Below are 16658 nucleotides of genomic sequence, written 5' to 3'. Positions count from 1 at the left end.
GATAGTTATGACAATGCACGGCTAGATCTTCGCTCACATCCCTAATGATTTTAAATTTCGTCACGTCATGCTGTACAATTATATTGTCTGCTCATATAAAATACGATTAATTCAAAGAAAATTTTGATAATCTCCCAATTTTAATATATGATTTAGAGATGATATACATACTGAAATATGTAATATTTACTAGCACTGATTTAATATGAGTATACTTTCTGAACAGGATTTTCATTGTAATTTAAGCTAATGTAAAGTCTATTTGGGGTTAGAAACACAGATAGGAATTTCTGGTAATTCAGTAAAAATGCATTGTCTTCTGGAAGTAATGAGACGATAAATTATGTAATGAAATGGTAATGGAAAATGTGAGTTACTGATGCTGTGAGTCTATGAATATATATTGTAATGAGAATGTTAATTATTATGATAATGATGAAGCTAATGATTTTCGACGGCAAATAACTCTGCGCTCTTGTCAATCGGAATATTCTACTTGTAGTGGTTTAGTTGAAATTCTCGCTATTTTAATTGTATGTGTCATACTAACCTAACCTGTTGTCTCTATGTACATAACGTTTGCAGGTTTCTTCAAATGGGTTCCAAAGTTGGTCGTACGTTTCAATAAAGTGTTGAAAACTTACCAGGAAGAAATGGATAATTTGCTCGTCTGTGTGCTTGATAATGTGTAACGAGAGCGGAACTTGTGTTTACTATTTTGATAAGCGCAAGTTAATCGCATGGTTGGTTTGTGGGAAAGTATGAGCATTTATATTCAGATGGCTGTATATGTACGTAGACACTTCAGTTGGTGTCTTTACGCAGAGAGAAGTACGTATACTCTATTCATTTTAACAACATGGGTCCGAATCTTCCTAACTGTAAGCTAACCCGGCCCTACCTTACCCTACTTATCCCTACCTTAGTCTACTCGCCCTATCCTACTCTATTATACCATTTCCAAGCGGTCTTAAAAATTGATATTTTTTAAATTTTCGTAACTGTTATTGCGCTTTTTGTCGAAAACCAAGTGAACGACCAACTTCGAAATAAACGCCTTTTAAATTATATTTAAGTGTATATGTCGACTTGAACTTTCTTAGAACTTGCTGTATTTAACAAAGTAAACATTTGTCTATAATTTAGCACAATGCTAAAACTAACAATTAACATTACTTTTGTCACCACACTAACTGCACTTGTGACATCGAGGTTTTGCACAAACGATCCCGGTTATTCCAGCTTTTGTATATCATATAAATTCGTAGCACTATCACAAGTCTGAGTCTGGTTTCGTATTATTTACCTTTCCAAGCAATGGAGAGCTCAGCATCCAGATGAGGAGAAGACTATTTGGACGTCCAACAAGCATTACTTCAATGCGTTAATCATCAAACATAAAGAAATGTAGAGGTTTTATTAAACGCTTGCAGGGACGTGAGTTTAGAAGCAAATGCAAAGAAAACTAAATACATGAAAGTTCTTCGAGATCTTAATACTTCAAATTATGGATTACTTAAATTATCAAATAATACATTTAACAAAGTGGATACTTTCAAATATATAGGATCAATATTAACAGAGCAAAACCATATTCACGGAGAAATTAAATGTCGACTGAAAGCAGGAAATTCGTGTTATTATTCAGTTCAAAATCTTTTGTCGTCGCGAATTCTATCGAGGAATTTGAAGCTGAAACTATATAAAACGTTAATCATGTCTGTTGTATATGTTTGAGAATCATGGTCGCTTACTCTGTGTGTAAGTATTTGAGAACAAGATCTTAAGACGAATATTCCGACCTAAGAGGATCAGGAATGGTGAATGGCGGAAACTTCATAACGAGGAACTACATAATTTACATTGTTTACCAAATATTGATAGGGGTCATCAAGTTTAAGAGGCTCAGACGGATAGGTCATGTAGCCAGAATGGAAGAAAGTAGGAATGCTTTCAAAGTCTTAACTGGAAGTCCAATCGGAAAACGTCCATTAAAAAAACCTAGGCACAGATGGGAGGACATTATTCACATGGATCTCGCAGAAATAGGAATGCAAAATAGAAACTGGATCCAATTGGCTCAGGATAGAAGTCAATGGAGAGCTTTCGTGAACGTTGTATTGAACGCGTGGGTTCCATAGGCCATTGAGTTAGTTATTTAGTTAATCATCAAATATAATGTGTTAGTATTACTATTATTTTATATCAATTTAAACAATTTCCTTTTGTTGTAACCCCACCAATCTAATTTCTTATCTCTTGTCTTAAAAATGCTGCTAATACTTCAACGAAAATTCACAATTGACAAATTAGATCTCTGAAAATTCTACACGCATTGTGTATAGTGCTAATGTTTGTAGGCAAAATATTTGAGAAATACTCACGTAATCTGCTAATGCTTTAATTCCATTGGGAAATCTATCTGGGTCTGGCTGCAATCTGCCTTCTTCATCTCTTTCCGTGGCCAACCAGCAATCATCGATGATCACGTATTGATAACCAACATCTGCGTAGCCCTCGGATACCATAGCATCTGCTATCGTTCTAAACAAATTTTCACTACGAAAGAAACAGAAGTTTCTTTTAAGCAAAAAAATTAGAAATACCAATTTATGTTGAATTGCTATACGTTAAATTGCATGACATAAATAGTTTTATTGATTAGCTTAGTTTTCAAAGACGCATTGTTCGCTTTCTTGGAGAACGTTTTGATCAAACAATCCATTGAATTGTATGGCGCAATTAACGTGATACCTGCGCCAGTATTGAAATTTACTCAACCATAGCACAGTGTTTGTTATCACATTCAAAATTGAAAATTGAAAAACTGCTACTTTGAAATATAGAAATACAGTATTATCCTCAATTTTAAGTTGTTATGCTGATTCTTTGTCTTAAATTAAGGAAAAGGAGAGCATATTACCATTACATGCTTCAATACATTATAGACTTAAATTAATACGAAAATTACTCCTGTATTTGCGGTTATGATTCATACATACACAGAAAATGATTTTGCCTCTAAATTTGGAATTAAATATGGACATGGAATCTGGTTAATCCTGTGCGTAACAATATTGCAATAGTAATATATATAGCTCCAATAAACGTAATCTAATCTAATCTAATACAAATAAAATAAAGAGTTTGTGTGTTTGTTTGTCTGTCTGTCTGTGTGCGGCCTGGGGACCTGTCGAGTGGACCGAGAATTACCAAAATTGTGATCAGGGGTACCTTCGCCCAGGCTTCAGATCACGACGAAGTGATTTTTTTAAAATGTCGAACCAGGGGGGTCTCAAGGGGCGTTTACCGAGACATATAAAAGTAGTAGAAAATGACCGATATCAATGTCGGATTCATAGTTTTCGCGGTCGCTGAGATCAATTATGAAACTCCGATCGCATTAATTTTCAAATTCACCCTATTCGGCTGCGGGCCGGGGGTCACCGGGGAGGGGAATATCGAGACATGGAAAAATAATCCAAAATGACCGATATTAGTGTCAAACCTATAGTTTTCGCGGTCGCTGAGATCAACGGTGACACCTCCATTAGCGATGACTTTCAAATTCAGCTACCATTATATGCGTGCAATGGTCACCGGGGAAATACCGAATGTAAAAATAATCCAAAATGGTCACCGGGGAATGTAAAAATAATCCAAAATGACCGACATTAGTGTCACATCCATAGTTTTTGCGGTCGCTGAGATTAATGGTGGAATTTGCATTAGCGGAGACTTTCAAATTCAGCTACTATTCTATGCGGGACGGGGATTGCCTGGGAGGGATACCGTGACATGTAAAACTAATCTAAAATGACCGACATTAGTGTCAAATCCATAGTATTCGCGGAGGCTGAGATGAATGGTGATACCCCGAAAGGCGTTGACTTTCAAATACAGCCCCCATCGGCTTGGGGGCCAGACGCGTTTTTTTAAATTCGTACCATGGGGTTTCAGGGGGCGTTTACAGGGATATGTGAAAGTATTAGAAAATAATCGATATTGTTTTTCATTGTTCAGTTTGTTTACATATATATTTTATCTGACCCATACAAAGAATTCAAGTATTCGGATATCTTAAAAATTACAGAACTTTATGTAAAATTGTGATATTATCTGTTATCATTTTTTCTGTTATTTCAAATTAATTTTCGGTGTTTACGGTCCATTTACGAGAAGTGATTTTCCTTTAGTTGGAAATATATAGCTCGAGAAAAGCCAGAAGTAACATTCTCCTATTTCCTTCACATTTAATCAGTGGTGTAATGCTATAATTTTTGGTAGGCATACGCTCAATCGTTTTCAAAAGTACTATAGCGTATACGCAAGACTATTTGGCGTATATGAACCCCAATATAGGCTTATTCTTTCGTAAATTTAAGCTGAGCATATGCTGGACTACAAAAATTTTAGGTGGGTATACGCCGTATACTCCCGTATATGCCCCATTACATCCCTGCCTTTAATACTAGAACTATATTAATAGTATATCTTTAATGTTTATATCTATCTATCTATCTATCTATCTATAATATATATATATATATATATATATATATATATATATATATATATATATATATATAAGTTGTTGTTGTAATATGGAATTGCATATTAAGAAACTAATTGGGTAAATTTAAGGAAAGGTTTCATTCTGCAAATTTGGCCAAGCAAGATTTTGGTCCGCGAGGTTTTGACGAGGCGAGATTTTGGCTCTCGGGGTTTTGGGCGGCGAGGTTTTGGCCACGCGAGATTTTGGGAGGCGAGGTTTTGGCTACGCAAGGTTAAAGGCGGCGAAGTTTTGTCCACGCGTGGTTTTGGCCCGGCGGGATTTTAGCCCGTGAGGTTTTGGGCGGCGAGGTTTTGGCCACGCGACGTTTTGGCCCGCGACGTTTTGGGCTGCGATGTTTCGGCCGCGAAGTTTTGTCCATATCCTATATTTTTATGGTTCTCATCACCCTACTCGTTTTTAGAGTGTATGTAACAGGTAGAATGCTAAACGTAATCCTACTTTGAGCTTCTACACATCATAAACGATAGATAAGGCTGAAGTTAACACATAAAAGTCTTAAGATAATGAAATGATTACCAAGTTCCTAGTTTTCTTTCGCATTTTCAATGTTTATTAGAGTATTAAAATATTCGTATATTAAAAGTTGGTTATTTTTTTGTTATAATTGTTTAAAATAAATAATACTATCGAATTGATGAGGGCTCCACAGCACTTGTTTTTAGCATTGTCAAAGATGCTTCTTTTACTTTTCCAAATGTTCCTGTTTCTTTCTTTCTGTTTCTGTTTCTTCCAAAAAGTTAATTGATTTTATATAATTTGTTAATGTGTTAAATTTATGTTAAGATTAGATGAGGAAAATAATGAAATCATGCAAAAATTCTAAAGAAAACCACAGACACTTTACAAACACGACCTTTGGCATCTTGTAATCTCAAACTCTTAACTGTTTGTCGGTCGTTATGATAATATCTATCCCTCCAAAACGCAAGCTGTAGGCCTACTATCTCGTTAACAATGGCAAGCATAGCAACTACTGTATATATAAAGATTATTAACAAAAGCTTGTTTATTTTTAATTTGCCCATTTTTCTTCTTCAAGACAATGATAATAAGTGAGTCAGTCATTGATAATCAAAAGTGTTATCAATATCTTGCGAACTATGAGTGTAAGACTAGGATGTTATAAAATAGAGGATCTGCCCATACAACAAAATCATGAAGCCATACGTCACAGCTTGGCCACGCCTACTTTGCCCACTCTACGCCACTAAGATCGCGATGTTTCGAGCCAACAATCACGGCGGAAACGAGAGTAGCCAATCAGACGTGCAGGCTCAGACGATGCTCGATTGTTCTTCGGCTTCATTTAGTTCATATGATGAAGGTACGTATGGGCAGATCCTCTATTTTATAACATCCTTGGTGTAAGATTATTATTGATATATCCATATAAAGTATGAACAAATTTATAATTAGAAATAATTTCTAGAATAGCGTAACTTATAATTTTCATTCATAAATGAAACTACTTCATTTTAGAAAATATCGTAAAAGTGGGCATAATAAGAAAACTTCGTTTTTGAGGAATCGACTAAAAACACAAAGTATAGCTTCCGTTTCTATCCCTCCCAGCCCAGAAGACCAGTGAAGACAAACCTTCCTTGTGAACTGCAAATGAGGGTTAAAAGAGCACTGGAGTTCCAGATCATCAGCAACCTGCAACTGTCGAAGGTAATGCTGGAAGATATTCGATTTGTGCGTGGTAGCAGAAAAGAAAAACTCAGATTTACAAATTTCATATGCAAGAAATAAATCTGTGGAGAGAATACTGGCCCAAAAGCAATGTTTTTTTGATAAGTTATTTCCAGTAAAAATTTTTTTGCAGTTAAATATGTAGTTACAAGTTTTTAGTAGACATTTTTTTTTAAGAACGCCTATTATTGTAGGCATGTAATTACGTAAAACATGTAATTACCACTAACATACTTGCTATTGTATGTAGTATTAAAGTTTGTCATAAATTTCAACGTTTGTTTTTCATTATAACCCAATTTTAGCAATAAACAGAAAACACGGTCTCTAAGTAAGTGTGCGGCATTAGTTTAACTTTTCTAGCGTGGGTAACGCAGGGTTAATTAATCTTATTCATGAAGAGCAGGTGCCTCCAGACTTCCAAGAGAACAGGATAATGGCACAGTAGGAGCTGAGAAGTGCGAGAATCACAGAACGATAACCTTGCTTACGTATGCTTCTAAAATCTTTTCAATAATAATATAGGCCTATAAATGATTGGAATCCAAGGGAGAAAAAGTAGTATCAGATAACCAGTTTGGCTTTAGAAAGAAAACCGGAACGAGGGAAGCAATAGTTGTATTAAGAGAATTGCTGGAAGAAAGAAAACCGGAACGAGGGAAGCAATAGTTGTATTTAGAGAACTGCTGGAAGAAAGAAAACCGGAACGAGGGAAGCAATAGTTGTATTAAGAGAATTGCTGGAAGAAAGAAAACCGGAACGACGGAAGCAATAGTTGTATTAAGTGAATTGCTGGAAGAAAGAAAACCGAAACGAGGGAAGCAATAGTTGTATTAAGAGAATTGCTGGAAGAAAGAAAACCGGAACGAGGGAAGCAATAGTTGTATTAAGAGAACTGCTGGAAGAAAGAAAACCGGAACGAGGGAAGCAATAGTTGTATTAAGAGAATTGCTGGAAGAAAGAAAACCGGAACGAGGGAAGCAATAGTTGTATTAAGAGAATTGCTGGAAGAAAGAAAACCGGAACGAGGGAAGCAATAGTTGTATTAAGAGAATTGCCGGAAGAAAGAAAACCGGAACGAGGGAAGCAATAGTTGTATTAAGAGAATTGCTGGAAGAAAGAAAACCGGAACGAGGGAAGCAATAGTTGTATTAAGAGAATTGCTGGAAGAAAGAAAACCGGAACGAGGGAAGCAATAGTTGTATTAAGAGAATTGCTGGAAGAAAGAAAACCGGAACGAGGGAAGCAATAGTTGTATTAAGAGAATTGCTGGAAGAAAGAATCCTAATGGAAAAGAGCAATTTACCTAACATGTATGGACCTTGAAAGAGTGTTAATGGATCAAAATGTTCAAGATTCTGAATGAAGAGGCAATAAACTATAAGGAGCGAAAAATAATATACATGGTGTTTGAAAACAACAATGACAACGTTTGGGAGGTGATTCCCGAAACCAAGATAAGACAAAATTTATAGACCAACCTGGGTGCACAAATGCTTCCTTTCGAAGTTATAGGCTGCCGAAAACATGAAAAAAATGAACTTCAAAGGTCCATAGCTCGAACACTATGGGACCTACCGTAGTCGAATCATTACTTCACTTAGGAACTAACATGTGTCCTATCCAAAAATCCATGTTTTAGAATCCTAAGGCACTCACGCAACAATTTTTATAGAGGAAGTTTGGGTATGAGCATATAATTCGAAATACTCAAACTACTCCTATAAAAATTGTTGTGGAAGTACCGCAGGATTCTGAAACATGGATATTTGGATAGGGCACATATTAGTTCCTAAGTGGTCTTGACCCGGCTACGGTAGGTCCCATAGTATTGGAGCTATGGATCTTTAAAGTTAATTTTTTTCATGTTTTCGACCACCTATAACTCCGAAAGCAAGCATTTGTGCACCCAGGTTGGTCTATACTTTTTATCTTATCTTGGTATCAGGAATTACCTCCCAAAACGAAGTCGGTGTTGTTTTGAAACATCCTGTATAGTGCAGAAATTTGAATGGCAGGTAGTCATAACGTCATAAAATGGGGTCTCTAAATTTCTGGCATATAACAAGAGACACTGAAAACTCATTTATTTAATTTAATAGCCGTTTTTAGACACACTTTAATTTACTTTCTAAATTACAACTTAAACAGAATTCCACTTTGCTCTTCCGTATTAATTTTCCCTTCTTTTCGTATACCTTTGCCTTGGGCTTACGTAACATGAGCTCCTATGCTCTTTCTGTCCAAATGAGCGAAATAAGAGAGACATGCAATAATAAATTGTCAGTTAGCCGAACGTAATTATGGTATTTAGAGGAATTGTTGTAACTTTTTTTTAAAGAAAAGCACAAAAAAGTAAAGAATATTATTTCCAATTGTGTTAACGACAAATTAAGTTTCTTAGTGCCTATGTGGACAGTGCACACACCTTTGATTCTCGGGAGATCGGGAGTTGATTCCTGGGGGAGCTAATGTTTTTAGGATTCGACGTTAAGCTGTAGGTTCACTTCTCATATAGCCTCGTTGCTGAAAGGAACACTACATTCAAATGAATTTCAATAGGAAATATGCACATTAGCTAGATTTTTTAGGACGCTGCGTAATAGTATTCCCCAGGAGACGAGAAATAAGTTTTTTTTTGTCTCGTCTCGATCCTCAAGAAACATTTGTCGCCTCATCTCATCTCACTTTGTAAAATGTACAACATTTTTTTACATGATTTTTTTTCTTAATTTCATCCAAAAGAAGTCATCGGAGTCCTTTACGCAAGGACGCCGATTTCTCTGTAAATTTGGGGGTTCCATTCAAATGCAGAGTATATATATATATTAGGATTTTAAGAGACAAACTGCATTCAAATTATGCCAAATATTGTATATTCATAAATACTATAAGCAGGGCCGGATTTAGCATTTTGGCGCCCCTAGGCCCAATAATTTTTTCCGCCCCCTAGTCTGGTTAAAGTTACTTTCCTCAAAATCTTTATTAAAAAATTATTTCCGGCCTATATGTTAATTGCTTAAACACCACTCCAGGATGCATTTTTATCATTGCAAGTTTTTTGAGGAATTTACTTGGCTCTGGGCTTAACAAAATACCGTTAATGTATTAACAAAAGATTGGTGAATAACTTTGGTTTTGTTCAATTTAGCCATTTGGGAAAATAAATTTTGAAAAACTCTGTAATACATTATAAAATAGTTTTAATCTCAGAAACACAGCTTATATGAAGTATTTTGATAACGTGACACAAAAACTACGTTTTAAAGTAAAACTAGATATTTTGTATGTACAAATAGTAAATTGTACTAGTATAAAAAAATGACATTTTTGAGATCAACGTTGTAACGAAGTTGATGCATATGTTGAAAAATAGTTTAACTTTACCAACAATTATTTGTTCCAATGAACTTCAAAATCAGAATGCTTTATTAGCCTGATTTTTTAAATCAATTCAAAAAATATGTTGTTATGGCTATTTATTTTTATTTCTAGATGTTTTTTAATTTTTTTCTCTCGGCCGTGCGCCCCCTGGGAGCTTGCGCCCATAGGCCCGGGCCTACCGGGCCTATTGGGAAATCCGGCCCTGACTATAAGGGGACCCACATGAGCTTTGGGGTTCTCGGGGCCCCCTCAGCTCCCCAGGATCGGCGCCGTTGCTTTTACGTCATGAGAAGTCCACGAAGGATATGATATAACAACACTCAAACCTTATTAATTATTGTTATAGATTGTGTAATGACTCACGTATCTTTAAACGTTGATAAATGCTCTTTTTTGTGTTTGTATATACAATCAATTTATCAACTTATAGTTTTTATACAATAAATCATGCAACAGTTAAATAATTATTTGGAATCTAAGAATTGGATTATTGTTCGCGAAACAAGTGAAATATATCATCTTGTACTTCTCGTCTTTTGAATAACAATACTGCGTGACAAACAACTCTCATCGGACACGAGTAAGCATACAATATGTATAGAAAGGATCCCTTGAAGGACTTGTGCTTCTGTGAACCTTTGAGTTTCTTAGAAGTTTTCATCCCGGCGAAATTAAAATACCGCTAATTTTACAGTAATTTTGTGATATCTTGCAAATAGATAAAAGATAATCGAAATGTGGAACAAGAGCGCCCTAGACAATATTATTTTAGACGAGAAACCGTTATCACGACTCACTTATCTGCTTTCGATTTCGAGTCATTTTGAAAATCGGCATTTATTTTCGCGTTTCTAAACGGCTGAAAACGGAAAGCTACTAGGTGAGGTAACGGTACCTCATGCAAAATAATATTGTCTAGGGCGCTCTTGTTCCATATTTCAGTTATCTTTTATCTAGGCCTATTTGAAGATATCACATAATTACTGTAAAATTAGCGGTATTTTAATTTCGCCGGGATGAAGACTCTTAACCCGTAAGTTATAGCTTCTGGTATTATTATTATTATTATTATTATTATTATTATTATTATTATTATTATTATTATTATTATTATTAATAATAATAATAATAATAATCACACTTTCCGGATGCAGTTATCCGTTAGCCGTATACCTTTAATTAGCAAGTACAATACCTGATGCAATCATCTGGTTCATTCACACAGTCTGTAATGCATCGGAATCTCTCCCAGGCTAGCCATCCCATTGGAGGAGTGAGAGCCAATCCGTTGTCCAAAGCATTCCCTACGGCTAGTAGTACAAGTCCAACTGTCAGGCGAAGCCACATCATGGTCAGCTACCTATTACTAAAGAAATGAAAATATGAACTCATTACCATAACAAAACAGTAATTTAGTTTATTTTTAAAATTTTTTTTTTACATGTAATGGTGCTATGCTAGGCTCAGGTCCTCAAAATGAGGGGACTGATCTAAAAAAAAATAGATGTGCCTACTACAGAAATAGACTTGTGGTGTATCACCAGATAATATTTATTCATGACCGATTAAAATTTAAGGGAAAACCATCACTATATCGTTTCCAAGGTCACGTAGTACGGAATTGAAGATTTGTAAAGCGGAGTCATCTTAATAGTATATGATTCCGAGGTGATCTAATCAGCTGCATTTGCCTTATATTTGGAGAGTATTCTAATTAAACAGAAATTAAAATTTAAGCCTTAGTGATAAATTTAGGCCGTTTCTTATTAACCGTATTATGTATCGCCAACTTGCTAGTCTTATAATGACTAGGGATGGGCAAAACAATTATTTATAAAAACCGGAAGCCGGTTTCTAGAAAAACTGAAATTCAAAAAACCGACATTTCAGTTTCTCCAAAACCGGTTCGGTTTTTCACCGAAACTGGTTTCGGTTTTCTTCAAAAACCGATTCGAATCTTCGCCGAAACCAGTTTCGGTTTTCTCCAAAACCGATTTAGTTTTTTCACCGAAACCGGTTTCGGCTTTCTGTAAAAAAACGGCTCGGTTATTTGCCGAAACCAGTTTCGGTTTTCTCCAAAACTGGTTCAGTTTTTAATCTAAACCGGTTTTCTCCAAAAACTGGTTTGGTTTTATGCCGAAACCAGTTTCGGTTTTCTCCAAAACTCGTTCGTTTTTTTCACAGAAAACCGATTTTGTTTTTCTCCAAAAATTGGTTCGGTTTTTTCACCGAAACTGGTTTCAGTTTTCTCCAAACGCAGTTCGGTTTCTCCAAACCCGGTTCGGTTTCTCACTAGAGTAGAGTTTCGTAGTTCTCCGAAAACCGGATCCGTTTACAACAAAACAGTTTTCTTTTTAAACATATTGGATTTTAAGCATATCGATTTCGGTTTGCACTTCCTTTTTATGAGAATTTACAAATGTTTTTGAGCTTCTTTCATATGTGTTCTCGACGTATGTTACAATGCCGTAAAATGAATAAACCGAAACCGGTTTCGGTAAAAAAAGTTTTTTTTTGAATTTTTTCAAAAACGGTTTCGGTTTTATTAAAAACCGAAAAACGGTTTTGGTGCCCCACCACTAATAATGACAAGCTTATTGAGGATATGAATTTCATTTCAATAAGTGACATGGTTCTGGTATAGCATAAGTTTTAAGATTTAGATTGTTTCGTTTTTCCTACATTTTCTCAAAAACTACGCATAACATATTACACTCATACATATCATTTTATTCCGCTAAAGAAGTTCTATCATTTGATTTCCAGGGTGGTATGATAATACACCGACAAAATGAAAAAGGTGGTAATCAAGTTGTTGGAATTTTACCTAGCCTGTAAGAAAATATTATGTTTTTCTGGGTAAAACCCACAATAAAATCCAGAGAAACCTACTTGCAACAATATACTTCAAAACTTGAATTGCCAAGTGAGTGAGTGCCAAGTAAAAATCTTTGACATTTTAAAGTTTTACGTCCCTCGCTTATGCCGGCTAGGCTAAAGGAGACGGTGATTATGAAAACTGAATGAAACTAGAATGAAGAGAGTTGGAGGAAACGGGAGAACCACGATAAAACCCACGCACACGGTGTTTGTTCTCCACAAAGTTCAATTGGCGCGATCTCAGATCGAACCCGGCCCTCCATGCACCAGGGGTGAACGCTCTACCACTGAGCCACTGCGGCCCCCTGCCAAGTGGAAAGTTTGTACCATGAAACTCGGGTAGGTCTTCACGAATTTCCCTCGTGCGACAAAGGGATATCATAATTTTACTTCAAACGTGCACAATAGAGAACATGAACACTTAAGAGGGATTTTAAGTCGAAATACGGCTTCAAGTGTACGCACACAATTTAATAAAACCCAACTTCTCCACCCTCAAAAAAAAAAAAAAAAAAAAAATCCGAATAAAATCCAATGTTACCTAATGAAATCCAGTGTGCAGTTTTTTTAACTGAATTTTTCACAACCTTGGTGGTAAGAGACATAGAAAATATGGGTCGAAAGCGGCACCGTTTTACCGTGGGAGGCGTTTAGCGAAGGCGCTGATATAGTGGCAAGTATCTTATGCAAGTTGAAAAATATAGCTTTCGGGTCAAAATATTACACAGAGAATTGCACCCGAAAATACAATGACATTCCAATGGTAACGGGAATGGTCACTGCAATACGGGGATCCCTATAGGTAGATGAAGGGTTTGTACACTTATTTCACATCTGTTAGAATCCTCGTTAAGCATAGATCACTCCGTCACCATCGGTAACTCATTACATTTGTTAGGTGCGACTTTCTTCGTAATCTTTTGCCCCGGCAGCGATATTTTTCCCTCTGCATGATATATTCGGTATTATATTAGCGTTTTTACCGTTTTTTGAACACGTTTCATGATAAAATCCATGTTTACCTTTCGACCAACGTTCATTATAGATTTTGTAAATTTAATTTAATGTCTATTATGACTTCTTTAATTTGTCGGTGTATTATCATACTACCCGGTAGATATCATTTTTGAACTTTAATAAGAGATACACTCCTATTAAAGGATGGCTGGTTCGACTGGACTTTAGAGTCAATTTCAGTATCAATGCTATGAGAGACGCGGATTTACAGTTTAAATTGGAATCCAAACTACCGTAAAGAGTTCAAATTTCAGAATTATCCCATCATGAATCGAACCTGGGACTCTGTGCACCAAAGCCACAGACACTAGGCATTAGACCAGCGGGGAGGGCCATATTCAGAAGGAGAGCAAATGCTGAGAATTGAAGACGGATCAATCGTAGAGTGTGGAACCTTACTCGATTTTAGATTGGAACACATGTGATTCCAGTTTTATGTTAAAATGTATGCAGGTGCATTCCAGAGATGGAACTTCCCTGAGCGCGATTAACACATCTAGAATATTTTTACACAAAGTAATATCTGTATAATAGTAAATCAATTTGTGTCGCACCCTAATTTACTGTGAGGGCTGTCGAGAATGTTCCAGATTTTTGACCTATCGCGGCAGTGGGCGGCTCTAAAGTCGTCATTTTGGTGCCAGAACGTTGCCACACTCAGTACGCATTCAGCTGTGGTAACGTGAAGACTGTGACGCTCTTACTGTGCTTTCTGCAACGTGTTACAATGTGTGCTGCAATAGCAAAACCCCGCCTCTTGTGAGGTGCGTTGTGTAATTAGGTTTTTATTGAAAAAAAAAAGCAAGTCAATTGAAATCCATCGCCAACTGTGTGAAGTGTACGGACATGGAATAATGAGTGAAGGCCGAGTGAAGCAGTGGTGCATTGATTTTAAAAATGGCCGTTACAATGTACACGATGAGGACCGCAGTGGTAGGCCTAGCCTTGTGTCTGATGAACTAGTAAGGCAAATCGACGACAAAATTCGTGCAAATCGTCGTTTCATGATTACGAAACTTGCTAAACATTTCCCTCAAATTTCACGGAGTTTAGTGCATGAAATCCTGGTGAAAAAGGTTGGTTACCACAAATGTTATGCTAGGCTGCTTCCGAAAATCCTCCCGGAGTACCACAGAAAGCAGAGAATGGCTGCATCTCTGACTTTCCTCGAAGATTATGCAAACAATGCGAACAAGGAGATGGATTGTATCGTCACTGGGGACGAGACTTGGATGAAGCATGTCAATTCTAAAACAAAACACCAGTCGATGGAATGGGGACATACGCAATCTCCCAAGAAACCAAGAAAGTGTTTGCAAACGCTGTCAGCAAGAAATATCATGGCTACTGTGTTCTGGGAGTGCTTCTGGTTGATTTTCTTGAACGTGGCACAACAATTACGTCAGAGAGGTATTGTGAAATATTGAGGAAGTTAAGGTGCGCGATTCAAAACAAGAGCTGGGGAAAACTTAGCGCGAAGATGTGTTTTCACGACAATGCACGCCCACACACGGCCAAGCGTACCCGAGAGCTCTTGGATGGTCCTGGATGGGAGGTGTTCGATCACCTACCATACAGCTCGAATTTCGCACCGAGCAACTACCATCTCTTTCCAGCCATGAAGACATGGCTCGCTACACAACGCTTTGATGTTGAAGCAGAACTGCATGCCGGTGTAAGCCAGTGGTTGAAATCGCAGGCGGCAGACTTCAACCGCAATGGTATTGAAGATCTTTTGTGACGGTGTGATAAATGCCTTAATTTGCATGGCGATTGTGGAAAAATAGCTTAAGAGTGTATCTTTCAAATATATATAATAAAATTTGATTTGTTCATTCTGTTACTTGTTTATTTCAAAACGTCTGTTACTTTCTGGATGGCCCTCGTATTTGCCCCCACTGAAACAGGAGGGACACCAGAAATTTAGAAATTAGGTAACTCGAGAAAACGGCATACTTTCTCATAACTTACAACATTGTAACTTCCGTTCTACAGCTTGTATAAGGTCTCTGTATACTTCAATTGAAAGTTTCTTGCTTTTATCCAGTGGCGTATTTAGGGGGGGGCTTCCGAGCTTAAGCCCCCCTGAAATCTTACTTACTACAGTAAAGTATATGAAATATCTTGCAGAATTTTCACATTTTCAGGCAAAGCCCACCCGAAAGTTCGCAAAGCCCCTCCCGAAACAAAATCGTAAATACGCCACTGCTTTTATCTTTTAAATATATATGTCTGGCATGCCTGACAAATTTTATGTTTATTCACTATCGTGCTGTGGATAGTCGGTACCATCATCACAGAAAAAAGAGCCCCAAACAATTCTTACTCGCACAACTTTTTGCACAAGCTAAACCTTCGGCCTCGGAGAGGTTGTATCTCTTCATCCTTGGGTAAACGGATGGTAATGTCGGAGGGAGCCCAAAAGAATAGTTGCTATAACACTTGAAGATACAAGATAGTTACAATATACTCGGAGCAGATTAGTTCTAATACGTATTTTGACAGAAAAGAATTCTCTCGTCGGTTCGTCTTGTTGAAATAATACAAAAGTTATATTTTCTCTTGAGGACTGGACGCCCAGTTCGGAAGTTGTGGCCGGTCCACTTTCGTGTAGTACAAATTCTCAGAAGGACTTTAAACTATGAACAAAGGAAAATGTGCACTTATTCAGAGCCGTAGCTAGAGTTTTCGGAGCCCCCTACACTCATCTTTCCAAGGATGTTATAAAATAGAGGATCTGCTCTTTCAACAAAATCTTGAAGCCATACGTCACAGTTTCGCCACCCGCCCACTCTGCCCAATAGGATCGCAATGTTTTGAACCAACAATCATGGCGGAAACGAGAGTAGCCAATCAAACGTGCCGATGCTCGGTTGTTTTTTTTGGCTTCATTGATTTAATAGAATAAGGATACATATGAGCAAATCCTCTATTTTATAACATCCTTGCACCTTCCACATTTTTTTTTAACATATAAGAGAAGAGCTTTTGTTGTTACACTACGCTGAATTTGTATCAGGCTGCTTGGATTTTTTTTTTTAAATAAGAGCTGTTTTGTTGAACTTGACAAAACTATTTTTAGTTGTACACAAATCCACTTGATGAACAA

The 16658-nt window shown here is 36.8% G+C and overlaps 1 protein-coding gene across 1 annotated transcript in view; it reads right to left on the bottom strand.

Annotated features, from left to right (window-relative positions):
- LOC145670109 (alpha-galactosidase A-like) overlaps positions 1 to 16658 on the bottom strand; it is a 33925-nt gene that overhangs the window by 4372 nt on the left and 12895 nt on the right. Inside the window, exons 2-3 of the mRNA XM_081738479.1 lie at positions 10848 to 11018; positions 2385 to 2559 (exon numbers count right to left, since the gene is read on the bottom strand). Coding sequence (XP_081594605.1) covers positions 2385 to 2559; positions 10848 to 11002 — 330 coding nt within the window. The 5' untranslated portion in view covers positions 11003 to 11018. The remainder of the gene's footprint in view (positions 1 to 2384; positions 2560 to 10847; positions 11019 to 16658) is intronic.

This window comes from Thermobia domestica, chromosome 14, assembly GCF_964235325.1.
Source record: "Thermobia domestica chromosome 14, izTheDome1.hap1.1, whole genome shotgun sequence".
In the NCBI taxonomy this organism is placed as follows: domain Eukaryota; kingdom Metazoa; phylum Arthropoda; class Insecta; order Zygentoma; family Lepismatidae; genus Thermobia; species Thermobia domestica.
This window is presented reverse-complemented; position numbering and strand designations above follow the sequence as displayed.